Raw genomic sequence first — 27,665 nt, 5'->3', positions numbered from 1 at the left:
AAGCTGTTTCCTTTTTCTGGAATGCCCTTCCCGTCTTCTCCACCTGTTCTCTTCCTTTCCATTTTCAGTTCAACAGCCAGGCCAACACTACAGCTCCTCCATAAGGTCTTTCCTGATTTTCCTTTCTAACACTCGCCTCCAGCCCCAGGTCAGGGTGATTTAACCTCTGACCTTCATGTAGTAATTACCTCATGTATTGTAGTTAACCCACGGTCCATTTTCACCACTGCATTGGGATTTCCTGAAAGCAAGGTCCATGTCTTTTGTTCTAATTTCCCAATATTTAATATAGCACCTGGCACAGAAGTGAGTTTCAACAAATGCTATTGTAATGAATGAACACTTAAAAGAAGACTAGATGATAGTCTGGCTGTGGTTCCTAAACTACCTACACCTCAGAATCACCTGTGGGATCTTTTAAAAATTTCAAAGGCCAGGTGTCCCCATTCCCAGACCACTTAAGTCACAATCTCTAGGGGTGGGGCATAGGCATCAATACTTTTTAACATCCCTAAATGGTTCCAGCGTGCAACTAGTTGAGGACCAAATTCAGAACTAAACCAAATATTATTTGTTGACAGTAGTAAATTTAAGAGATTTTTACGTGGCCAAGCAAGTTGTTGGAGGTTTGGGCTAAAAAGCTACTATATCAAATATGATTAAATATGATTATTTTGGTGTCCCCTTGCATTGGTAATACTCTACATATTTTGAGGCTTGATAAATTTATTTTGGTGAATAACATTATTTTTCAAGTCCCTAGCTCACTCTTTATCTTATATCCCTAAAGAGTAACTGACTAAAAATGTCTGAAACAATCTGAAAACAAGGAACAAAGAACAAGCAAAAATGTTGTCTGTATATTCACATAACCTCTTACCCTATATATGTGGCTTATTTTGGTGTGCTTCCTTTTAATAGCACCACTTCACAGATTTCACAGTTTAAAATATATATATATATATGGAGAGAGAGAGAGAGAGCACCAAGACTTCTAAACATTTCATCAGCAATAAACATAACAATGATCTATCTGTACACAAAGAGTTCTTAAGACAATTTTTTGATCAGCTCTGATGATATTCATGGAGATGTGTCAAAGCCAGCTGCTGGTGTTGGTAAATACCCAAAGCAAAGCTTGGGTAGGTCAAATCTGTATTAAGTTCAAAGTTACTACCCATAGAAATTCTCCAGACCTAGGATAACTTCTTTGTTCCCTAGACTATGAAACAATGCTAATTTTCATGGCTGGCTTAAATGTCAAATAAAAACTCAAACATATTTTAGTTGTACCCTAGAGGTCAGTCGAGCATCTCAGAGTAATTTTAGATAAATCAAGGGAGAAACAACATAGCTGGGCTTTAGTAGTTTAATAAAGAAAGAAAGCACACTAGATCCTCTTTCTACTTGCTTATTGAATCTTTTCCGAATTCTGCTCTAGCTGGTTAATTTAAAAATCAATTTATGGTTAATAATTTTCCTTTGTATTATAATAGCAGGGAGAGGGGAAAGAAGACCATATAGATTTCCCCAGGAGCTAAAAGTTTCTGCTGAGTTTTAGATATTGGTCACAGCATAAACTGGTTTTCTGCCATACAAGGACACCAAAAAATTCTAAGATTTGTAACGTTAGCAGCAGAGACAATGTGCAACTAAGTTGCTATAAAGAATTCTTTCTCCATGTAAAACAATCTGTAATAGTAACTTCATTAATATCTCTCCAGATCTTCTTATTAAGCTCTGTATCAAGGATTTTTTATTTTATTTTGATTTTTGTCTTTTGTTTTAATGAATCAATGAGCATGCAATTAACAACACTAATACCTAAAACAATAACCCTGAAAGTAGGGGTGGCATTACATGGGCTGCAGAGTTCTAGGCCATATCCCTAAGACATCGAGGTATATCCCAGTCTATTGTTATTGCTTTGGCTTTTGAGCAGAAATGAGATTTAGGGACAATATGTCCTTCAAGCCACAAATGAATCGTAAGTTCAAGAGCTGAAGAGTAACAAGAAAAGTTAAATCTAAAATCTTACCTCAACTATTCTCAATATCAAAAATTTGCAAAACGTCAGTGTATCCTCTCCCTCTTTCACTGTGGGAAAATTATACTCAGAAGAAGGTAGAAATAGCACTGAAAATACAGATTGCTATAAATAGATGTAAGAAGGACCTATCAAATCCTGATCAATAAGTAAATTTATTTTATTTCTATAATCTTTTCATTCTCCTTTTTACTTAGCCGTTTTTTCTAAGTATTTATTGAGTGTGTTTTAGGTTTTTAGCAGTGAGTTAAGTGTTTTGAAAAAACTAAAAGAAACATGTAGATTCCTTTCTGAAGCTTAAACTCCATTAAGAAAAAAGAGATATAGGCCCATAAAATTGTTACACAACAGTGCTAGGGAGCCTTGAAGTAAAAAGGGAGAGGGCCCTGGAGGCTTGAGAGCTTGTTGAAGACATTGTAGATGTGATAAGAATTAAACTGGACATTAAAAGGCTGATAAAATTGAGTAGGCAGAGAAAGGCATTCCAGGCATTGGTTTGCAGAAATTTCCTTAAGAAAGGAGATATTTCCACCATGAACCTCAAGTACAATCTCATATTCTTAGATATACTAACATTCAGGGATTGGTAGACATACTGTGCTAATTTTGCTTGGTTCATGTGCATTCTAATCAAACATGTTTAATGAATTCTGAATACTGTGAAACAGAAGGATTCATGGGGCACTGCCTGAGAGTGAGAGGAGCCATTCTGCTTTGAAAGGTTTGGTAAAATATTTCTGCACGACACCTGTGTGTTCATATTTAGCCCCTGGTCAACATTTCTAAGTATTGTGAAATATTTTTTTCAAAATTTTGTGTGGTGATATTTAGGAATACTAGAAAGCCTTAGTTTTCTGTTAGAACAGTGTGTTCTGCCTTTTGATCCAAGAGTAGGCAAGAAATTTTAAATGATGGCAGTTCAGTGAGCTCTGCGAATAATCAAGACTACCTGGTAAATTTAATCTCTTGCCACAAGATAAACTTAGATCTGGAGTCTCTCCTGAGCATTTGGCAACACAACTTAGGTGAGGTCACCCACAGAGCATATTATACTCCTATGTGAATTAGTCTTTCTGCTGAGTTGACTTGGAGTCTTCCTACTTCACAGTTTCCTTCCATAGCCTCCCTTTTAAGCTTTCCCGATCACTGTGACCAACCACTGGTCAAGAAACACTATAATAGTGAGTGCATAAAATATAAAACTTAATTCAGCCAAAGAATCATGTGTCTTTTATAGATATTTGAGGATAAATATGTATGTATATGTATAAAATAGTATATACATATATATGTGTGTATATATATTACAAAAGCATAATTAATATGACTCTTTGAAAGAAGTGATTTATATTTAACTTAAAAGTTTCTAATTTTCAGGACAGAGGGAATCTTAGACACATTATATTGAATATGGAAAACTATTCCCCTTTCTTCAGCTCATCTAATTTTTTATGATATTCTAATATAATGTTCTCCAAACTTTACTTTCAATATATGCATTTTAATAAGGTGTAAGCATTTTTATTCTATAGCAACAAGCTTAAGTCCCCCGAAGTAGTGTTCTATTTCCCATTTCTTGGTTATATACATAAAAAGTCTTCAAAAATACCTTGCTTATTCTCTTATTATAAACATGATAAAGTTAAGGGTTATCTTCATAATTAGTACCTTATCTGAGATCTGTATGATACTTTCCCAAAATAACAAGGACAAACTTCTCAAATTAAGCTTATTTTGTGCTTATCATGTGCACATTTGCTTTCTTTTTACTGTTAATGTAGTATGTCAAATATATTTAAAAGCATTCCTAAATAATTTGAGGTCATAATTAATGAATTTCTCCTTTTAATCAGTTTTCAAAGATCATATATTTATGGATAGTCTAATAACAAGTTGTGAAAAATAGCTATCACTGACAGCTAAAATTCTAAAGAGTGCAAGTTAGGTAAGCTGCTGCTTATCAAAAAATTTTGGAGGCTAGGATATTTTGGCAAGCTGGGGAAACTAATTCAGTGTGGCTTCCCATATGTGATACATTGATTGATAATACTTGAGAAAGTAGTGTATAATGAAATGCAATTAAGAAGAAGATGATATATAAGAAGATGTAGAAAATGATTACTATGTGACAGGCATCATTCTAAGTGCTGTAGGTCTATTAAATGATTTAATCCTCTCAGGAACTTTAAGAAATACTACTACTTTTATCCCCATTTATAGAGGATAAACTCAAGGATGCAGAGGTTAAGAAACTTGTCTAAGATCACAGCATAATGCTTGATACCTAGGGGACTCTTATTAAATAGTAGAAAAATTGGATGTCAATGTTACATTTTGATCAACAAAATTCAGCTGTACTAATTGCCTACAGACTCTCCATTCTTTGGATGAGAAAATCAATGTACCCATGATACCTTTAATGTACAAGAACTAAAGGTCTCTGCTTTGGTTGAGTTTTTGGTGAATACACACTTCAAATGATTGAAGTGTGTATTAGTGGATGAGTACACACGCTTAAAAGCCCTCTTGTGTGGAATCCCTCATTCCTTCACAATGGCAGATGAAGTAAAGGCCTTTGTGAACTAAAGTTGAAATCACAATTCTTGCCTATGAATTATATTAGTTTCCCCAACCAAAAAAGAAAAGAAAAGAAAACCAAAAAGCAGTGTCAAAGGACGAAGAAAGATTGAGTAAGGAAGAATGTTACCTTAAGGACTAGCTGACACTTTCAAGCACCTGTTTAAAAGTAAATGAAATTCTAAGCGTAACTTTCTTGGCTTTACTGGGTGTTTCATTAATAAATCACCAGGCCTAGTCTGCCAATGGACAATTCCTGGGAACTGGGGTCAGGGTGCTACAAAGCTCAGAAATTAAAGCAGGCAGTATAATAGCTAAATAGACATTTTCTTCATCAAAATAAATCATTTTAAAATGGCTTCTACCCAAAAGCCATTTCCATGCAAAAGTATATTGGTGTATGTATTTCCATACCCTAATCTGTAAACTCACGGAATGATAGAACTGCTCCATCCCTAAAATAAGTTTCCTTAAATATCCAATTAAGTGGGTTTCCTAAAGCTATTTCTTATGTTAATAGGCACAGAAGCATTTTTTTCTTCAAATGAATGCTTTATATGGAAGTACATTGTATAGAAAAGAGAAACCGCAGGTCTCCTCTGCTTGAAGCTGACATGTGGCCAAGCAGTCTTCCCTCTGACCTCTGCCTCCTTTGCCCTTTATAAAGGGATTTCACCAAACTTAAACTCTGAGGACAGCACTTTGAAAATTACGGGCCTACAATCCAGTCCTTTTATTTTATAAACAAATAAACTGAGGCTCAGAGAGGTAAAGTTAGAAGTTAGAGCTTAGACTAGAGTCCAATCTCTTAATTTTCAATCCAAAACCTACTCCACAATAACGGAATAAAGTGGTTGCTTATTTAGGTTAAGTGATGAGAGCTTTTAATCCACCACATAGAATGTTCTGATATAGTCAAAGGTTTTAGTTTTCAGGATGACTAATAAGTAAATCTGTCATTTTCCATCCAGGTGTTTTATTTCACCTATGGTGGCTGGTACATTAGTGCAGCCACTTTTATAGGTAGGAAAGATCTAGTCATCCGACTTCTGAGTTAAATCCATTGAAAACTTAAACACAGATTAAGCTAAAAATCCTTGCTGTTGGATATTTTTCAGTTAGATAACTAATAAAAAATAGGAACTGACCTTCAAATAATTGGAAAATCCACTACTCTTTCCCTTTTCCTAGCCCTGACCCACACATATTCTCACCCATTCAATAAACAGTCCACAGAATAGAATGTTCTGCTTAATGAAGTTTTCTGATTCTCAGAAATGAAGAAAGAGACTATCAATCCTGACCGTACATTAATGACTTCTAGAGTAAAACTAAAAATACACATTCCTGATCTGGGCCAGACACCCCTGTCCCTCCACCCAGAGATTTTTATTCAGTAGGTTTAAAGATACATGAATGTTTGAACCTGTATCAATACACAGGAAAACATACATTGAAAAACACCATTCCACAGTGAAGGTGGAAAGGAGGTGGCTTCTCTTCAGCCCTAAGGAGCCAATTCTGCTGCCTCAAAAATGCTGAGCTCCAGTTCCTAAACCATGTTTGAGAGTCCAGGTGGATTTACAACCCATTCTTAGAGGTTCGTGCCTATGTATTAACTGCTTATATTAACCAATGTTTGACCCTCAGCCCTGAGAATGCTCATGTTCCTAGTGGTAGATAATCTTTCAAAATATGAGAACTACCCCTGAGTCTCCCACAGCATCCTCAGAACCATAAGCTACTATTCCTGAGGCTTTACTCTAAAACATATCTTAAAACCTTGACCCTCTGTAAATTCTGTTTTAGAAATTTCACAAGTTTTTCCAGAGTCCAGAGCCAGATGGGAAGCCTCAGAACCTAGATACAGATCCAAACCTGTGATGAAAATATTTGCTCCAGTTATATTGAGCCTAGTGCCTTGGATTCCATAGACTTAGCCAGAAGTGATGATTGGAGGCTACTTCTGGGCATAACATAATCCTTAGACACACTCTCTCAGAGTTTGATGTCTCTGAAAGGAATAAAAGGGTGGGAGGAAAGCTGCCTGACTCCCATGTTCTAGTAACACTGGGGTAGAGAACCTTTACTGCATGTTCTAAGAAGTACTGACCACTTTCTAATATGTGATAGGAATCTGTGGGGGAGAAGCTCAATACAGCATTCAGAAACCTACGAAGGGAGACAGGTCGGGCACTGTAGTACCAACACCTTTATCACAGAGGCTGAAACCAAGAGAATCAGGCTGACCATGGCCAATGGTACCAGCTGTGCAGAATACTGCAAAGCCACAAAGCAGGAGCCATTTCTGGCTATGGAGAATCATCCCAAGACAATGAGCATTGCTGACAGGTGAGAAGCCATAGTTGTTTCTTCTCTGGGCCTTAATCTGTGCTTCCATTCTGCGAGCTGGCTTTCACTCCAACTTTCTGAATCACTGTCTTGATAGCATGCCTAACTTGCTCCCCAGCTACAGGGGTAAGAGGCAGCAAACTTGAATGCTTATAAGGTCCAGCCAAGGAGCGTGAATAAGAGATGTGGATTGTTTGGGAGCTGTGCACACTGAAGACGGAGTGCCCTGTTAGTAGGGGACAGCAATTGCTTAGCCCCAGCTATTACTTTCATGTAGGAATGGGGACCAGATTTTCTTCTTGTCCAGGAGAAGCTGAACATCTGGATTTTTAAAATCTGAAATCTCTCACTTTTAAAAATTTAACACCAAAGAAAAAACATTTTAATAAAAATATACACCCTCAGATGATTAAAATGGTAAATTTTATGTTACGTATATTTAATCACAATTTTTAAAAAAAACAATAAAAGAAAAACAAACAAAAAGCATGTGGGCCGGGCTTCCCTGGTGGCGCAGTGGTTGAGAGTCCGCCTGCTTATGCAGGGGACACGGGTTCGTGCCCCGGTCCGAGAAGATCCCACATGCCGCGGAGCGGCTGGGCCCGTGAGCCATGGCCGCTGAGCCTGCGCGTCCGGAGCCTGTGCTCCACAATGGGAGAGGCCACAACAGTGAGAGGCCCGCGTACAGCAAAAAAAAAAAAAAAAAGCATGTGGGCCAAATAAAAACCACCTATAGTCTAGATTCAGCTGCAGACTCCCCATTTTCAACCTCTGCCCTAGTAATAGGGCATGGTATTGCCCTTCCCTCCATCCCAATCCTTATCTCTCCTCGCCTCTAAAAATGGCTTTATCCCTGGACTCCAGCCTAAGGCCCCAGGACCTGGAATCTGCCACAAGATTACCCTGTGGGTACGTTTTGGAAGATCTGAAAGCAGCTGACCGTGGATTCCGCCGAACTGTCAAGATAACCTCTTTTCTTTGTTGGAGCATCAAAATCAGTTGTCCATCCAGACTGCTATACCAATGTGCCACCATCCCCCAAGGCTCCTGGGGTTGCCTATGGCTAAGTCTGCTCCCACCTAGTCCTGCCAGGTCCTGTACCCTTCCCATCTCTCCTGTCACACTGCAGGGAATCAGACAACACCGAGTCTGTCCTGAGATGAAATAATAATTACAACTTGTGTTTCCCAGCTTTGTGCTATGTTCTGGCACCCTGCTAAGTGTTTCATATGAAATAACTCACTTTATGATTCCAATAGCCCTGTAAATTAGTAAAATTTCATAAGAAACCCAAGGTCAGAGGGCTACACAATTCATTCAAATTTGCACAGGTATTAAATGGAAGATCTGAGATTCAAACTCAAGACTGAAACCCATCCCTTCTTCACTGCTCTATATGGAAGATGCAGGCAAAGAAGAGTGAGGGATATTTCTACACCTCCACGCAGGTGGAAAGGGAGGATATATTTCTTGGCATATTTATGCAGTTTCACACCACACTTTGACAGTTCACAATATTATCACTTTCCAATTTTACAACTTTCTATATACAGTTACCTGTGATTCCCAGGTTTGGGAATTTCATGGTCAGCAATATTTCAAAACATATTGGGTAGGCCAAAAAGTTCATTCGGTTTTTTTCGTAAGATGGCTCTAGCAGCACTTAGTTGTCTTTAACTTCATTTGAAACAATTTTGTTAGATTGTATGTAACAGCTGTCATATCAGTATGCATTTTTAAAAAGACTTATCAAAATTGGTGAATTTTTGTGTAGCCATTTTAATACTGAAGATGGAAGGAAAAAAGCAACATTTTTGGCATATCAGGCTTTATTATTTCAAGAAAGGTAAAAATGCAACCGAAACACACAAAAAGATTTGTGCAGTGTATGGAGAAGGTGCTGTGACTGATTGAATGTGTCAAAAGTGGTTTGCAAAGTTTCGTGCTGGAGATTTCTCGCTGGACAATGCTCCATGGTCAGATAAACCAGTTGAAGTTGATAGCGATCAAATAGAAACAATAATTGAGAACAATCAACTTTATACCATGCAGTAGATAGCTGACGTACTCAAAATATCCAAATCAAGCGCTGAAAATCATTTGCATCAGCTTGGTTATGTTAATCACTTTGACATTTGGGTTACAAGTAAGTTAAGCGAAAAAAACCTTTTTGACCATATTTCCACATGCGATTCTCTACTGAAACATAATGAAAACGTTCCATTTTTAAAACAAATTGTGACAGAAGATGAAGAGTGGATACTGTACAACGATGTGGAATGGAAGAGATCGTGCGGCAAGCGAAATGAACCACCACCAACCACACCAAAGGCCAGTCTTTATCCAAAGAAGGTGATGTTGTGTATATGGTGGGATTGGAAGGGAGTCCTCTATTATGAGCTCCTTCTGGAAAACCAAACAATTAATTCCAACAAGTACTGATCCCAATTTGACCAACTAAAAGTGGCACTCCACGAAAACTATCCAGAATTAGTCAACAGAAAACGCATAATCTTCCATAAGGATAATGCAAGGCCGCGTGTTTCTTTGATGACCAGGCAAAAACTGTTACAGCTTGGCTGGGAAGTTCTGATTCATCTGCCACATTCACCAGACATTGCACCTTCGGATTTCCATTTATTTTGGTCTTTACAAAATTCTCTTAATGGAAAAAAGTTCAGTTCCCTGGAAGACTGTAAAAGGTACCTGGAACAGTTCTTTGCTCAAAAAGATAAGTTTTGGGAAGATGGAATTATGAAGTTGTCTGAAAAATGGCTGAAGGTAGTAGAACAAAAGGGTGAATACGTTGTTCAATAAAGTTCTTGGTGAAAATGAAAAATGTGTCTTTTATTTTTACTTAAAATACCGAGGACAATTTTTGGCCCACCCAATATTTTGGGAAACAATATAAGGTTACCAAACTTCTATTTTGCCAAGTAAGGATATTTCCTAAACCTATCATTTAGCATCATTATCACTTCATTAAATGAAAACTACTTTGACACACACACACACGTGCATATGCACACACATTAATAGTTTCATGGAACCAGAAATGTTACTTGTCTTTGCCTTCATTTATGGCTGGTGTACAAGCACATACATAAGTAGTTCCCAGCCTACAGTTGTGTGGTGTTCCAAAAGCTTTCTGGGAAGACCACTGTTTGGAACTTGGAAAACCTTATTCCACAAAACAAAGCAATAACATTAGAAATGATGCCTAGGTTCCCACCTCATAGGGTAAACCTGGAATATCTTGTTTTATTTTGGATATAATAAAATAACCTCAGGTAACTGAGGCCCCAGAAGTTTAAGCCATTTCCTTAAATAACACACAAGCTCTTGCAGAGGCAGGATTAGTAGTGAATTATCCTGATAGCTGCTTCAGTTCTTTTTTCATCACCAGAGACAAAAACACTTTAACATTATTAAAGATACACTATAATGTTTCACATTATTAGTTAGATAGGCTTGTGGAGGGATAGCTTTGGAAATTTACCACTGTTTATAAAAATTGTTCTGTGTAAAAAATGCAATCTGTATCACATTTGTGAGATGCAAACATGGCTGTTATCACAGACATGGTCCCTTTTATTCATGCCCCACTTCCCCAAACCACCATGCAAAGAAATATAGTGTGATCCTCAGAGGCAAATCTGCTTCCAATCCCAGGAAAGGGATAAACATTTGACTTTTCTTATCAGGAGTTTATAAATCTATGTGTCTCTGAGTGTGTCAAGACTCAACAAAAGAGTGAAATTGGGTCGCTTACATGTTACCAGGGAATAGCTATTAGCGTAATCCTTAATTGGAATCCCGTTTACCCTTCTGTTGGCTTAGCATCCTCCCTGTGCTTTAATAAGAGCTGTCACATGAATATATCATTTGAGGCTGGAACCCTGCAGAGAAACTAGAGTGTGCAATTCAACAAACTTGTAAAATTCAAATATATTATCTCTTTTAGAGAGATAGTAATGAATGTATTAAACTAAGCAAATTCTCAGTTCAAGGAACAAATGATTAAAAGTGACCTGATGTTATAAGACTCCAAATAATGAATTTAATCATGATTGTTTTCTTTTATAATCACTAGCCCAGCCTCTCTAGTGATATGATATAGAATATGTATATGTACATATATGATATATGATATGTTAACTATATGATAGGTAACATATGTTATATATGTATATATGACCATGAAAATTATATATAATGAGTATTATATATATGGTGTATCACATATGGTATTATCTATAATGTATAGGTAATAGAGAATTTGGGAGATCAATAGCAGGGAAAATGTTTCTAATTTTGAAAAGTGGCATCATACTTGAGAACTTCAATTTTCTTCTCCATTTTCCAAGGCTTGCATTTGACAGTAGCAATCATTTGTCTATTCTCATCTAACTCTGCCTTCAATCTTTCCAATTCCTCTTCATCAATTTCTTCTTCTTCTTCCCTTAAAAAAAAAAAAAAAAAAAAAACCTCCTTTAGTAAAGTTAAGTTTTGCTTGACTTCCACACTTAAAGAATGCTATCAGATACTCAGGTGATCAATGTATAGCAACTTGGCTATATATGGTGTGTGCTGAGATCCACAGCCTTAGTGCTTGTATCTGAACACTGATGCAGGATTTCTGGAAATATTATAACTTTAAACAATAGTGTTTACATTCTGAAGTACTGATACCATTTTATGTCCATAGTCTCAAATTCTCAGAACTAAAAAATGTGTGGAAACAGTTACAGATTTATCAATATATTTTCTTCTCTTCTTTGTTCCCCTGTACACCTTCCCCCACCAATTCTACATTTCATTTAAAAACTTTATTTTTCAACAAGGATAGTAAATTAGAGGTGAGCATGTCTTTGAAGTGCCCTTAAAAAATTTGTTAGCCCTGTCTCGAGAGAAAGAGAAAAACTGAAATAGGAAAAAATTTAAAAACCTATTCCTCAAAGGTAACTTAATCTGTTAATTAAACTCAAAACTTCAATTGATAAAATTCAGCTTGAAGTATATTTGATAGAAGTGAATCCTTTGAAGAGGCCTTCAAAGGAATTTAGTTTCTTACTGAGCAAATGAGATGTATCTTTTCTTTTCTGTGTTCCTAGTATTGCAAAAATATCAAAGGGTCCAAAACTCAAAGAAAACAAAATCTAAACATGAACAACATGATTTTTAAATTGAGGAATGTAATGTCCTATTGCAGAGATCCTTTTTTTTTTTTTTTTGGTAATAGATTGTTTCAGTTATGAGCTGTTGTTGCTTAACTTCAAATTTACCCTTCTATACTTAATATTGTGATGTTGTGGCTGTGACTCTGTAGGGTACATTTCTGGTTTGTCAGTTGGCTCATTTTTCGGCTGCCCATAGAAGACACTAAGAAGGGACTTGGTCTTTCCTTTGGTTTCCTGTTTGCTTCCTGTGGTGATGTTTACTCTTTAGTGACGCTTCTTTACCCCAGGAGCTGCAGGGCCTTCCCATAGCTGCAGGTGAAACTAGTTTGCCGACTTTTCCAACACTAGCAGAACCAGCTTCATCATTCTCCTGGTAGACACCAGCACCACTTGAGCAGCAGGACCACTACAGCACCACTTCTGCAGTAGTTTCAGCTCCGTGGGTCTCTCCTCTATGCTTTTAAGGTTTAATTCCAACCTCTTTCCGTTGTTCCTCCAGCTCCTAGTACGCTATTTGCTTCCTATAGGTGCTGTCACCATGATACCTCGTGTTCTCTTTCACCTTTCCGGTAACCTAGTTAGCAATTATTTATATCTACTAAACAGTCCTCTTATTAAATACTCTCTCTTCACTTAACTGTTGGAGTTTCTTTCTCCTAACTAGACCCTGACTGACAAAAAAAGTGCAATCCGACTCAGTGTTAGTCAGAAACATATTTTGTTGTTCACTAAACTCATGACCACACACAGTAGGGCTATGGCAAAAGATGTTTTTGAAAGTTTCAGCTGAATAATAGGAGGACATACCCATAATTTTACAGCCCACCTTATAAAATGACTTCGTAATCTCCTTTCTTTCCTACCAATCCAGAGTTTTTAATCAGGTCATGATAACTGAAACAAAAATTTAAATTAACCCTCTAAAATACACTTGTCATTGATACTTTGTTTTTTTTTGACCGATGCAGACATTTTTCTTAGAATAGTAATCCTGGTTCGAGAGAACTATGGAAATACCCTCCACTAAGATACAACTCTGATTGCCATTAGGTTGTTTCTATTTTAATTATTTGATGTTTATTATATAAAATCCTATGGTGCTGTACAACCATAATAAAATACTCACAAAGAATGATCTATTTGATGTTTGGATTTACCATGTAACTAAAGCTTATTTCTCTACATTTCTCTACATTCCTAACATTAATTATGTAGTTTCCTGCTATCTTAAACCCAGTACTTTGTATGTTTAACATATTCAAATTCTATGATTCCTTCAAAAATGATATGAAATGTCTTCAATACCCTTTTCTGATTATCCCTATGAGAATACTTTTCTCTAAGACTCTAAATCACTTTGTACTTCTCTGGCACATTTATACTGTCTTATTTCATAATAATTTGTGTCCAAGTGGACTCTCCCTTACTATATTATGAATTTCTAGAGAATGCAGGCAATTGCATATTCATATCCATATCTTCCAAAGAAATTAGCAAATTATCTTCCACAAAAGAGGAGCTGGATAAATATTTATTGAATAAATGTTTATGTACAGAGTTTTTCTGTATATTGGATTACCATCAAATATACTAAAATATAACAACGTCTTCCAAGATTAGAATGTTATGGAAAGACATTTATTCCTACAATAAATGATCTTAGACTGGTATATTTTTAAAGTCTTTGTTGTTAATTGTTGATTGCTCCAGGAAGATCATGCTGTGCTACAAGGTATAGTTGTTGCTGGCTAAGTTACCTTCAAATATGCAGGTAATTAAAATATTACATTTTTGCATAATTAAAATATAATAATGCATAATTAAAACACTGTATTACAGGGCAACTGCTTTTCTAGGAACCACTCAAAGAAAGTGCTAATCATATTAAAAGGGCATAGCACTGACATGCTTTATCTTCTAAAATTTAGGGCTAATCTGTGTAAGAATGGCTTTCTATCTTAGGTTTGATTTATTTAAACAGTTGTTAGGAAAAAGGAGGTATAACGTGCTGAATTTCTCAGTGCTATGAACATATTACTTATTCACTTAAAACTGGGTCAAGAAAAGCCTGTAATATTATTAGAAATACTCCAAAATGCCAAATGAGGTAGTGTTTTTTAACCATCTCCAAAGACAGTTAACATTACAACCTTGGATTTAGTTGGTCTCAAATGTTTTGTCAGTGCAAGGGAAATTTCCTAAGGTGTTTCAATTGAACATTTAAATAAAAGAAGATCAGGAATTAATTAACCTAAATAAATGTGCCCTGATTTGCCTTCTAATCTTTCTCAAAATATATTTGCTAATACATTTTCTTTAAAAAAAAAAAAAAAGGTGCTTATCTTCAAAATGATCACTAGAAAGTGGATCCTGAAATAGAGATCAGAACTGTCAATCATTACAAATAATTTATGACACTATTTAGAATAGTTGTACAAATTGTGGCAGTAATAATATAATTTGCAAAACCTATGGAGACCAAATTCATTTTAGTCAAGTTTGGCTCTGTGGAGAAGTGGGGAGGGAGGGAGCCAGGGGTGATTCTGGCTTCTCAGAATCAGGATGAGAGTAGGATCAGCTAAGGACAGACACTTTCACAGGGACAAGATTGCCCCAAGTAACAGGGGCCAAGACCCAGTTGATTCATATGGTCCTATTTCCAGAGGTTGAGCACTGACATGAGGGCCTTGAACAGACCAGGAGACAAGAGGAATTCCCACCCAAGTCACCTTTTAAAACGGATATCTCTGAGGCACAAGTGGAGAGGAAAAGCAAATTGTGGAACACAACCTATATCATGCATATGTCTATTGGTGATGTTTTCTCAATGAAATACCACTGTCAGAAAGCATAAGCTTTGCTAGTAGGAAATATTACTACATAATAATAGCAATAACAATCACAAGAAGACATGGAACTTAAAAGGGTGTTTTGTTTTTGAAAAGAACAAAACATAAAAAGCCTTGAAAAGACGATAGACATAAAAAATGCCAGAGTCAAAACGTAAAGCAGGTGATGTCTTAGTATTCGAAGAGAAGAAAGAGGAGGAACTTGGGGAGGAGAAGGAGAAAAAGGAAGAAGAGAAAGAAGAGGAAGAGAGATTTAAAAACTTAAATCAACAAAAATATAATGAAGAAATAGGTAGGGTTACTCTTATTTTAAAAGGAACCATTGTCTATTAATGCTAAGCTTCTCTACCTGACAAAATGTTCACATAGTTGTATTTAATTATAATTACTTATGAAGAGGAAAATAATAGCTTTTTATTGAATACTGCAATGTGTCATCTTGGGAGGCTATCTTGGAAAATTCCTCACCATTTAAAGTCCTAGGACTGTTTCAGAGGAGATCCTGTCACCTCATGGTGATTCCCATGTCCCACCTGGGGTGGCAGAGGAGCTATTCTCTTAAATCCTTTCCAAGGGGTCTAGGTTTTCTATTAGTAAATGTGTTTTACATGCACACTTTTCCTATCTGCCTGCCATCTGCAATTTTCCAGAAATCAAAGACTAGAAAATTATTTTCTTGGATTTTTCCTAAACGGCATTTAATATATTATTCTACACAAAGACAGCACTTAGAAAAACGTTGGCCTGGTAGAACTGAAAGACACAGGGCTATATTAAAAAGGAAATGACAATCCCAATCCTCTGTAAAGGGACAGATAGTTAATATTTTAGACTTTGAGAGCTATATACAGCTCTGTCCCATATTGCTCTTTGTTTTTTTTTAAACTACAGTTTTATTAAAACTGTAAGAACCATTCTTAGCCCTTGGGTTGGGATTAACCATGGTTGGCCAACCCCTGCTCTGTAAGATAAGTGATTTGGGTTCATTGTTTAGGAGTTTTTCACTTAACTTCAGTAACGATGCACTTAACTAATGGGATAACTTTAAAATATTTAAATTAACTAAATATGTTAATGACCTATGACAGTTTAGATCTCTCATAAGGGAAATTCTCATAAGTCCATTCTTAATATATATTCATTTTAAAATTCTATTTTAATATCAAAATACATTTAACTAAGTGGAGTAAAATGGCAGATGAAGCCCTTTTTTCTGAAAGTAGTTTTAATTACCAATTTTAAGGCCAGGGAGTGCCTAAAGGGAGTGGTCTTCTTTCAGTATCAGGTGCTTCTGAATGAGAAGCAATTTCAGATAAGAACTTACTGTCCTCTCCTCAACCTCCTCCTTCTCTCTTTTTCTCTGGCCTTCCTCGTTTCTTCATCCTCTGGTTCAGGTTCTGGGTCATCTTCATTGATAACATCTCTGGTCCGTTTCCTCTTTGGTCTCATGCTCTCTCTTCGAGGTAGTTTGTCTTCCTCCTCCTCTTCCTCTTCACCTAAACACAACAGTTAATGCTTCAGTGAGCAGTATCAGAAAAGTGCTCTCCTGCTACCAAATGTATTCTTACTTTTTAATTATCATTGTCACACATCTGAGACCATAATCCAGCAATTTGCCATATCAAGATAAGATGCACCATGCCATATATATTTCATAGCCTTCCATTTAATTACATTTATCTAGGAACTCCCCTGGTGGCGCAGTGGTTGAGAGTCTGCCTGTCAATGCAGGGGACACAGGTTCTAGCCCTGGTCCGGGAAGATCCCACATACCACAAAGCAACTAAGCCCTTGCACCACAACTACGGAGTCTGTGCTCTAGAGCCCACGAGCCGTAACTACTGAGCCCGCATGCCATAACTACTGAAGTCTGCGTGCCTAGAGCCCATGCTCTGCAACAAAGAGAAGCCACCGCAATAAGAAGTGTGTGCACCTCAACGAAGAGTAGCCCCCGCTCGCCACAACTAGAGACCCAACACAGCCAATAAATAAATAAATAAATTTAAAATAAATAAATACATTTATCTAAATTCTCATTTCTTGTGGTTTATCTACTCATATGTCAGTGTCGATCCCCAAATTCTAATAAGGCTTAGAATTCCAGCCTTCATTTACTTGGGTAACTAGATGAGTTGGAGTTTAATATCACACCATGATCTCTCAGACCAAGTTTGTAGGTTACCAATTCAACACATAAGGGTTGAATGTTTAACCACTACGTGCTAATACTACTTCTATCTCAGAACAAAGAATAAGAATGACAAGGAAATGCTACAAACCAGAATAATTTTGAAGAAATTAATGTATGCCTTGACATTCCTCCTAATTCAATTTTTTTAAATTGAAGTATAGTTGATTTACAATACTGTGTTAGTTTCAGGTATACAGCAATTGATTCAATTATACATACAAATATATATATATTTTTCAGATTATTTCCCTTTATAGGTTTTTATAAGATACTGCATACAGTTCCCTGTGTTACACAGTAAATCCTTGTTGCTTACCTATTTTATGTAAAATTATTCTCATTCTTGACTTCAAATATTTCTTCTTTTGCCTCGTTCTTCCTCTTTCTTAAATGAAATTGATAGTAAATACCTTTGCTTGATCATTTTATCTTTTTGATTAGAAATAGATATAAATAACTTGTAAATTTAATACAAAACTGAGAGAAATGATATTATTTTATTTTATTCATCAACTAACAATTAATGCCTCATATGTCCATAACTTCTTCGGAAGCTTCCAGGTAAAGAGTAGAGGGAGAATTCAGTTCCTTCCTTCACCGTTTATGACATACATCCTACTTCACTTTCACTTTTGTTTTTTAACTTCTGATATTTAGAGTCAACCTCTGATGTTTATTACAAAAAAACAAATATTACTCATAATTATCACTATCTTTTTTTTTTTTTTTTTTTTTGCGGTACACGGGCCTCTAGCTGTTGTGGCCTCTCCCGTTGCGGAGCACAGGCTCCGGATGCGCAGGATCAGTGGCCACGGCTCACGGGCCCAGCCGCTCCACGGCACATGGGATCTTCCCAGACCGGGGCACGAACCCGTGTCCCCTGCATCGGCAGGCAGACTCTCAACCACTGCACCACCAGGGAAGTCCCTATCACTATCTTCTTAAATAGAAGCTACTTAGGGAAAAATTTGTGCTTTAATGGAAAACTGTGAATTGCCTGCACCATACCCTTCTGTGTTACCTGATTCTGATTCTATGGAAGCTATTTTGTAACTCTGTAAGTTACGGATAACTAGATAGCAATGCAAAATAGTTCTTGTCTGTAGACAAGCAAGTGAACTCTGTTCAATGCAGAGACAACCTTCCACCACCGAAAAAGAAAATGAAAGAAAAAAATTCCCAAAACAGTCATGCCTTATTTGCACAATCATTTCAATATTCCTGATCTATAAATATATCTGTTCTTTGAATTTTCCTTTAACTGGTAACTGCTATAAATGCCTCACCAGATTCCTCATTTATTCATTAAATGTCTTCATTTTTACACGTGTGTGTCATTATTTTATCTTTTAAAATCTTTTTGTTATTTTTTGTTATCTTTTTAACATTACTTATCAAAAATTTTTTATTGATATTTCAAATCTAAGATCTAAATATTACCATTATTACTAAAGTTTGACTAACAGAAAGTAACAGGAGAGTAACTTTTCTAAGCGGGTTTGGAAAACTATATTTTGTCATCAAAACCAAGAATGAGTTTCCATTTGTTAAATACTGTGGCAAATGTTGTATGCTATTTGAACCCCACTCTGGCATTCTGAAAATTTACCCAGCCTTTATTATTCATTTAGTCACTAATTATAGAAAGAAGAGAGCCTCATAGGAACTGAGAAACAATTTCACCCACAAATAGCTCGAAAACTCTAGCAGCCACTTACTACCCTGCATTTTAGTATATTTCATATTAAGGCTAAACTATTAAGCTTGCAGTTTGACCATGGATGAAGAGTGTATTATTATATTTATATTTTAGCACTTAGGACAAAAAGGCTATATTTAGTGCTTTAACTAGTTTCCAAATATTCAAATTCTTAAAAAAAGGAATGTTTTACAGTTGCCTACTAAATGTGGATTTGCATACATTACCTTTTGGAATGGGCTTGATTCAGTTTTGAAGGGTAGCAAAATATACCACGTCAAAAAGGCATTCTGAATATACCACCCCAAAATATGCCACTTTGGTGTATTGACTATTTTGAGCTGTAGCACTTGAAAAACAGCAAATGCAGGAAGAGACTTTCTCTGAACTTCTCTTATCTGCTTAAAGACAGTCTCCAAAAGGAGCTCAACTGTCATAAATCCCCTCCCCAGGAGTTTCATCCCCAAGGAAGATTGACTTTTATCACAGGAGAGGAGACTATAGGTCAACACCACATAGTTATCATAAACTATCATACTTCCCATCTATTCTCCTAAAACTTACTTATTCTCTCCCAGGAGACCTACATGCCCTCCCTCTCCCCTCTTTAGATGGTGTTCAAATCTAAATTTTAAGCCACCTCACAGTTACTCATTTTCCTGGATATCTCTCATGTATACATGAGGTGTTTGCGTTAATAAACCTCTGGTTTTTTTGGTTTATTTCTTGTTAAACTGTCTTATATTATAGGGGTATCAGCTAAGAACTCAGGAGGGTAGAGGAAAAATTACTTTTCCTCCCTGACAGTAGTCAAGTCATAGCATCTAGGATCTATGTGAGACTCTGGGCTGTTTTCATGTAAAATGTACCAAATTAATGAAAACAACTGTCATCATGAACATTCACTGGCTGTCATGTTGGGCTCAGGTTTTGTTGTTTTTTTTGTGTGTGTGTGGTATGCGGGCCTCTCACTGTTGTGGCCTCTCCCGCTGCGGAGCACAGGCTCCCGACGCGCCCGCTCAGCAGCCATGGCTCACGGGCCCAGCCACTCCACGGCATGTGGGATCCTCCCAGACCGGGGCACGAACCCGTGTCCCCTGCATCGGCAGGCGGACTCTCAACCACTGCGCCACCAGGGAAGCCCTGGCTCAGGTTTTTAATTGACAGTGTTGAGGTATTCTCTAATTGAACTCTTCTTGAGATGCTGCTCTTTCAGTTTTGGTAAACTCAAAACTTTTGCTCATATAATGATCTTTCTCTGTTCCAGTCCATGAGGGGTCTGCATGCCTGGAAAGGGGTCACAGCTCTTGAGCTGAACCTACTCAAAGTAAAAACAGCAGAGCAATTCTGACAAAATACCCATGAATTCAGTACAAAAGGACAGGTTTTTTCATTTTTATTGAACCACCTGATCAGTTCAGTCAAAAAGGTCAATCTGTTATACTGTAATAGATTCAGCCTTAGAGAAAAGCTTTTAGGACAAAGATTTTCATGGGGGAAAATAGTAAAGAAATAAAAGAGCAAATTTTTTCTAAACTACCATCTACTTAATCATGAGTAAATTATAAATTGGGTGGAATGTGTGTGTGCCAATTGAATGGAATCTCGAGTAGAGATTCTGTTTGATGGTCTTGATCTCTTTTGTGAGACCATCGAAAGTCATCCACACGTGCTCCTCTGCTTGCATATGGTAGCATATTCCCACAAGATAACAGGATGAATCCCCTGAATTCGCTGCTATTCCACAGGAAACATATCCCAAGTGGGGATATGTCCACCCCCACTTACTTGAACTTTCCTCAGTATCATCTTCTTCTTCCTCCACTTGGATTTGCACTGTTGAAGAAAGAAAAAATATAGCAATTCTTTAAATGATGGTACAATTGTTAATAACTGGTTTTTACTGTTATTATTTTCATTGTAAAGTTTTTTGTGCAGTTAATAAATTTTTTCAATAAACTTGTCAAAATAAGCATTGTTTATTAAAGATATACAGCTACAATACCTTATACAGTGCTGTGCAAGGACGTCTCTGCTTCATCATCTTCAACGATTTGCAAAACATATCAATCATAAACCTGTCAACTCAATTCAAAATAACTTCAACCAAAATAAATTCTGTACTGCAATAAGCAGACTTAGAGTGTGTTGGGTCATTTCATTCTATGGTAAAAGGAATTGTTGGCAAAGCTATATACACATGCACAAACCCTTGGTTATTATAAATAAAGTTATTAAAATAGACAATATTTCATTATGACCAGGTACCCAGTGTCAAAGAATCTTTCAAAAATGCTTAACACCTGATATTTCCTATTTCAATTATTTCTATAGGTATTATATGCAGACAGCTTAAATATTCCCATATATGATTTACCTTGACTATATGGACACAGGTGATTCTACAGTTCTTTCCAAGACAAAGAACACTTCTTCTGTCTACTCCTCACCTCATCCTCAGCATCTTGTTTTTAGATTTGCTCCATTTTTATAAAGGCATATAAAGGTTTTATAAAATTTTAATGATACAGTAATATAGGAAAATATATTAATTGGCAGATTTTTTCCCCTTGTCAACTACTGTCCATTCATCACAGGTTGAGTCAGCCAGAGACAAAGATCTGCAAACTGCCATGGTAAAAATTACAGTAGACTATTTCTTTAAACCATGAGTCTAGCAACTCATTTAAAATATTAATTTACATATTTTTATTTAAGGTGGATGGGCATAAGTCCAAAAAAGCAAAGATAACAAACGATGTTGTTGTGAACAGAGGAAACAACCTCTGGTTTTGTTTCTGCTCAGCACTGTCAAAGGTTATTCAGAACTTGACAGGCATATTGAAAAGGCAGCACATTCAGAGTTTAAATTCCATTCACAAAGAAGATTATTGTAAAAGCACTTTTTGCCTTTAAACAGCATCTGCGTAAAAATTTTTAGGATATGCAAAAATGTTATCACTCAACATCAGCCACAGAATATGAAAATAAGTGTTCTTTTGTTCAGAGTGGACATACGCCTCTGTCACCGGTTGTAACTGGATCTGCACAGGACAAAGGTCTTTATGTCACTACTGAGATTTCGCAATAGTGAAGGCAGACACTTCTCAGAGATATTTTACATTCAACAATAGGCCATGGTCTTTATTTGCAATTAATGCTGCCGCCAAGTTTCTTCAGCCAAAGAATAATTCACTGAGGAAGGCATCTTAATGATATAAGATTAGCCTTAGAGCAAGGTCTGATCAGCGTGCATAATATAGAAACGGCTGAGGACAAATGGCAAAGTCTGACACACAGCCTCTTTTGCGCCATGCATAGCCAAAGCAAAAATTCACATAAAATGCTATAATGATTTGCAATAATCAACTCACTAGACATGATTAAATAAAGTTAAATAATGAAATGGAGGAAAATACTAAACAAATAGAAATACAAGCAAATCTTTAGGAAGGATCATATATTAAACAAAAGCAGCAGAATGAAATGTCCCAAGCCAAGGAGATGAGCAAGAAATAAATTTCCTCTGACAACCAGGGGAGAGAAAAAGCAGGGCTGGAGTCATAGGTCATCTTTTCAGGTACAGGAAGGATAGTTATAAATGGCCATTAAATAAAACCTAAAAATCCATAAGGGGAGATAGCCCTGTGGTTGCAAGTAAAGAAGAAAAAAGAGCTATGGTTTCTGAGTGATGTAATGGAGAGTATTGCAGAAATAGCCCCTTCACTCCTCTTCAGGTGACTTTCCAACAGTGATACTCATCTGTGCATGTTCATCTGTACATTTTCAGTAGGTGCCTTCTTTATTCAACAGCATTCCTTTTGTCTGGAAGCTGAGTAAGGGGCCATGGAACAGTTGTTTTTTTTGTTTTTGTTTTTGTTTTTTACGCGGGCCTCTCACTGTTGTGGCCTCTCCCGTTGCAGAGCACAGGCTCCGGACGCGCAGGCTCAGCGGCCATGGCTCACGGGCCCAGCCGCTCCGCGGCATGTGGGATCTTCCCGGACCGGGGCACGAACCCGTGTCCCCTGCATCAGCAGGCGGACTCTCAACCACTGTGCCACCAAGGAAGCCCCGGAACAGTTGTTTTTATAGTTACTGTAACCATAATTGGTTTATTATTGATTCAAACCCTCAGCAAAGGCATCATCAGCATCAAGAACTAAACAGCAGCACCCTGACCAGGAGATTGAAGACTCCATCAAGAGCCTCAGACCAAGCTTAATTTTAATGGAACACTATTTGGTCTGAAAAGCAACTGTCAATGCTGATCTGCATCTCCTGCAACTCAAAGCGATGCTGAAGGACCAATCTAAGAAGCCCCTCCCAGACAAAAGCCTGTGCAAAAGAATAACTCAGAACACTTAAATGGGAGTTACAGACTGTTTTTCCCTTCTCAGACAATTTTCGGCACGGCCTATTGCCATCCCTTCTCTCAGCAGTCCTTAGTAGCTTGCTCCCCATCATATGACCACCCTCATGTTGTGGATGCTTCCCAAAGCCTATTGATTATGTACTTTAAAAATAACCTCTCTCCTGGGGAGTGATGGGAGGACAGCAAAGGGGGGGAGTGGTTTCCTGTCTAAATGTTGAAGGCAGCAAGCAAAACTGCAATGAAGTACGCTTATTTAAGAGAGGAATATGCAATAGGAGCAGATGAACTCCTAGGCAACCCAGATCCTCATTTCATGCAAATAGACACAGTAATTAAAAACAGTAAAAGGAAACAACAGCAAAATGTCACATTTCAGAGGCATTGGAATCGTTCAGAAAAGTGGATGTTGTTCCAGGCTTTCTCTTTCAATCTATAGTACTGTGAAAGTATTTTATGGTTCTTCAGTATCAGTGGCCCAGTGGCAGGAAGAGTTTAATGATATTGCCTGTTCCTCTAGTTTTTGAAGGGATTATTGTAGCACCAGGTCATTACTTTGGAAACTGAAAATTCATTTATTCAATTAGCATTTATTGTGCATTTACAAGGGTCTACAGAGCAAAGTGCTCTGGAGTAGGAGTTTGTAAACTGTAGAAGGAAATAACCATCCTTAAGGAGTCTTGCTATTTGATGCAAAAGAATGACTTTATAACTCATACCTAAACTCAAGTTTACTTGGGTTATACCAGCAATGTACTAATTATGTTTATTAGCAATGTACTAGTGTGTTTCTTTTTAGGGTTCCTTTGTGTGTGAGGAAATGTCAACATCAGCTCCTCGCATATAAAATGGGGTACATTTCCAGGGAATATAGCCCATATTTTATAATTACTATAAATGGAAAAATGATGTGAAAATTTATATACAATAAGGGGAAGTCAATTAACTTTGATATTTTTAAAAAGGCACTACCATTATCAAAACTGTGCCTATACACACACTTTCATGTTCTCTTGTGAAATGGTAGAAACCGCTCATTAATTAAATTTGAATTGTATTACCTAAGAAAAAATAAATAAAAAATAAATGAGGTACCTTTCATCTCAGAATAAAGTGCCCTGAGACAGATATTAATCTATGCCATAACAAGCACATTTCCAAATCTTAGCTGAAGAACCTATGTCATCAGTATGTGGTATAATGTGGAATATGAGAGGGAGAGAAGAATCAAGGACAATCCCAAGGTTTTTGGCCTGGGCAGCAGCGGGTGGAGTTTCAAGGAAAGGAGATAGGAGGCTCTAGGGAGAATAGCTTAGGTAGGAACAGTTGAAGTTCAGTAGTTTAATTTGAATAGATGGAGTCACCAAACCATACTGAAGTATCATTTCCCCTGTAGAGAATGGCACAGCACTCGGCTTCCATTCATTTATGAAAAAACTATTATTGGTGGGTGTTAAGTAAGGAACAGAAGCCACTCTGTGAAAGTGAACAAAAATGATGGAATGTGATTCTTCTTCCTCTCAAATATCTACCTAGGACATAAAATCTGATTCAGTTTAAATCAGCAGCTCCTTTTATTTTTGCTACTTTTAGGTTAGATAAGAAGATACTCATGACATTTGTTTATAACAATCCCAAGTCCTTCAAATGATGGAATCGAGCATGATATTTTGGAAGCCAATGAGTAAAAAGAATAATTATTTACCTCTTATATCAATCAGATACCTTAATGAACCTGTAAACTATAAGACATTTAAAAAATCCTCAGGAGTGGAAATAACAGAATGAGATCATTACACTTAAATATAAACAAGGTATCTGGGGGAAAGGTTTAATGTGACAGACCTAGGCTGATACTCTTTCTGCAGGTGCCAGCACCTTTCCTTAATACCATTAAAAACCTTAAAACCATAAGGTCTTCCTTAAGACCATTGAAAAAAACCTTGGGGCACATATGTTCAAGAACACTCTGATGGAAACTTGTATAATAAATGCCAAAAGGCTGGTCATATTTTCAAACATTATAATATCTTGGAGATACTAAATAGTTATTTTAAATCACTGTGGTTATAAAATTACAAAAAACAATAATTTTAGTTTTTGGTAAGACTCACCAAAGAAGGAGATAGGGCAGGCAAAAAAAAAAAATAGTGGCTGTCATTCTCTAATGTTTTTCCTTTTAGATAATATTTATTTTTGAGGTTCTTTAGTCCTTAAGAAGCAGAGAATAAATAGCTGCTGATGCCTGCTTTATTAAAAACACAATATAACATATTGTAGTTGCATTGAGGAATACAGGAAGAGAATGAAGTCTGTGGAGAAACACGTTTTACTACGAGGTTCCAGAGAGACTAACAAAAAGAAAAATAGAAAATTCACTCAAAATAAAGATTCCCCTTCTATCCTTTCCCAATGAAAATAAACTTTTTTTATACACATAAGAAGAGGGGAAGGAGATGCACCCCGAATAGTTTGGCACTTTTTCCTTCTGTTTTTATGTTACATGAAATTAAAATTAAACAGGCTGAATGACATGGGTAGCTGGTATGTTTCCAAATTCTACCACCCCTGAGCCACAAGAGCAAATATGAAATGATGAAGCATAGTTCTTCAAATGGTAAATTATATACAGGAGTATTTGTGAGAAACTGCAATTAGATATTTCTTGACACCACTGGTCTACAGAAAGCCCCAAAACAACTCTTATCCTATGTGGTTTGGAGGGTTGACTTTTTTTAAACTACACACATTCAGTAAATAAATAGCTATTTACAAAGGCATTTAGAGCTCTCTGTGGTTACAGAAAAGTAAGTGGTGAGTCTTTCTTTGCATTCAGGTTATTTTGGGGCAAAGGACATTTCTTATTTAACCCTGTTGTCATAATATATATTCAGAATGTGTGCTCTCACATTGCAATTACTGCCATAAAGGGCAACCACTGTAAATAAGTGTGCTGAAATGAAAATACGTTCTCTTGTGTTTCTGTGGCTACTAACCAGATGAAAATAGTGTGCTATAAACCCTTGGTGGCTATGCTTATATATCCTTGGATTGCTTAGAACCAAAAGGAATCTTTCTGTCTCCCGCAGCATTTCTGTAATATTCCCAGTCATGAAGAAGAAGGGTCAGGATTCACGGGTAAACAAACAAAACAAAACAAACAAAAAACACAAGAACTGTGAAACAAGTGAAAGCAGACGATTGTCCTCAGAGCATAAAGAAGCTTGAAGCAAGGCTGGCCGAACTCTGTACAGTCTTTACACATCCTTCTTAGCACCAGCTTTTGTTCACAGAGAAGATGCTAACTACTTCTCATTAGCATACATTAGCAAATGTTAATGAGTGTCTTCTAAAGAACAAAAGGCAGTGGGGTCAGAGTCAGGATGAGGGCTGATGGGTGAGAGAAGTGCTGCAACAGAAGACAGAGGCAGAATAAAGAAAAAGAGAGCAGCTTAGAACTTGGATTTGTTTTCTGAAATTTAGAACTCGTCTCTTTGACAAAATATTAATAGGAGTAAGGATGAAATAATTTAGTTTATTTTTTCTTAAAGAAAAAGCAAAAGCAAATCATTGACTGGAATGAATCATTCTTTTTTCTGTTCTTTAGCTGCTTAGGAACAATTAAACTTTATAGGATTTGCTACTGACTAGGATATTAGCTAACATTGTCTTCAGTTAATGAAAAGGAATTCTGAATTCTAGATGCCCTCAGGAGTTTATAAGCATTGTGACCACCTATCCACCCATGCCAATTTTTTCCTCACAGGCTCAATTTATAATATTCAGTAAGACTAAACCCTTAAGTAGTTTGTATGCAGTCTGTCATTTTATTGAAATAGCTCACATAAAATGTGGTATATGTGTTAATTTATAACCTATGGGCAGCTGGTTAACGTCTGAGTACTCTAGTTAGTAATCCACGATGGTAGGATGGAGATTTAACATCTGAAAGAACAGTCAGAAGCACTTCAGCCATCTCTATGTCAAATTTACACTAGATGGTTTGTTAATCGGAGTAATGCTTTTTACAAGTGAACTCGTGAAATTAAATGTGTGTGTGAGAGAGAGTGAACCTATTGGTTTGTTTCTCGGAAGAATCCTAATACAAAGAGCATCTGCCTTCAGGATCATCTTGATGGAAGTAGACAAATACTAGAAACAATAACACAGGATATAATGGAAAGTTCTACCAGAGAAATACAAGCAAAAGATCTATTAGAGTTCATAAGAGAATGAGATTATGCTCATTAGGGAATTTCGGGATATTCGCTTTTTGTCACATTTCTTCAAATATTTCTGGAAATAGGCAGGAGACTAATCAATATAAATAAACGTGTTTCACTACTTGATTCCATTTGGATTAATTCCAATTCCTTCAAGATCATGGCCATAAAGAACAAA

General features: G+C 36.7%; 1 protein-coding gene across 1 annotated transcript in view; it reads right to left on the bottom strand.

Moving 5' to 3' along the window:
- The window catches only part of TMC1 (transmembrane channel like 1), a 391,450-nt gene that overhangs the window by 84,397 nt on the left and 279,388 nt on the right, over positions 1–27,665 (bottom strand). The window contains exons 7-9 of the mRNA XM_082624767.1: positions 20,684–20,731; positions 16,330–16,501; positions 11,310–11,438 (exon numbers count right to left, since the gene is read on the bottom strand). Coding sequence (XP_082480893.1) covers positions 11,310–11,438; positions 16,330–16,501; positions 20,684–20,731 — 349 coding nt within the window. The remainder of the gene's footprint in view (positions 1–11,309; positions 11,439–16,329; positions 16,502–20,683; positions 20,732–27,665) is intronic.

Source organism: Mesoplodon mirus, assembly GCF_964341445.2.
Source record: "Mesoplodon mirus genome assembly, chromosome: 1".
NCBI lineage: Eukaryota > Metazoa > Chordata > Mammalia > Artiodactyla > Ziphiidae > Mesoplodon > Mesoplodon mirus.
The sequence above is the reverse complement of the archived record's forward strand: the minus strand, read 5'-3'. Positions and strand labels throughout refer to the sequence as shown.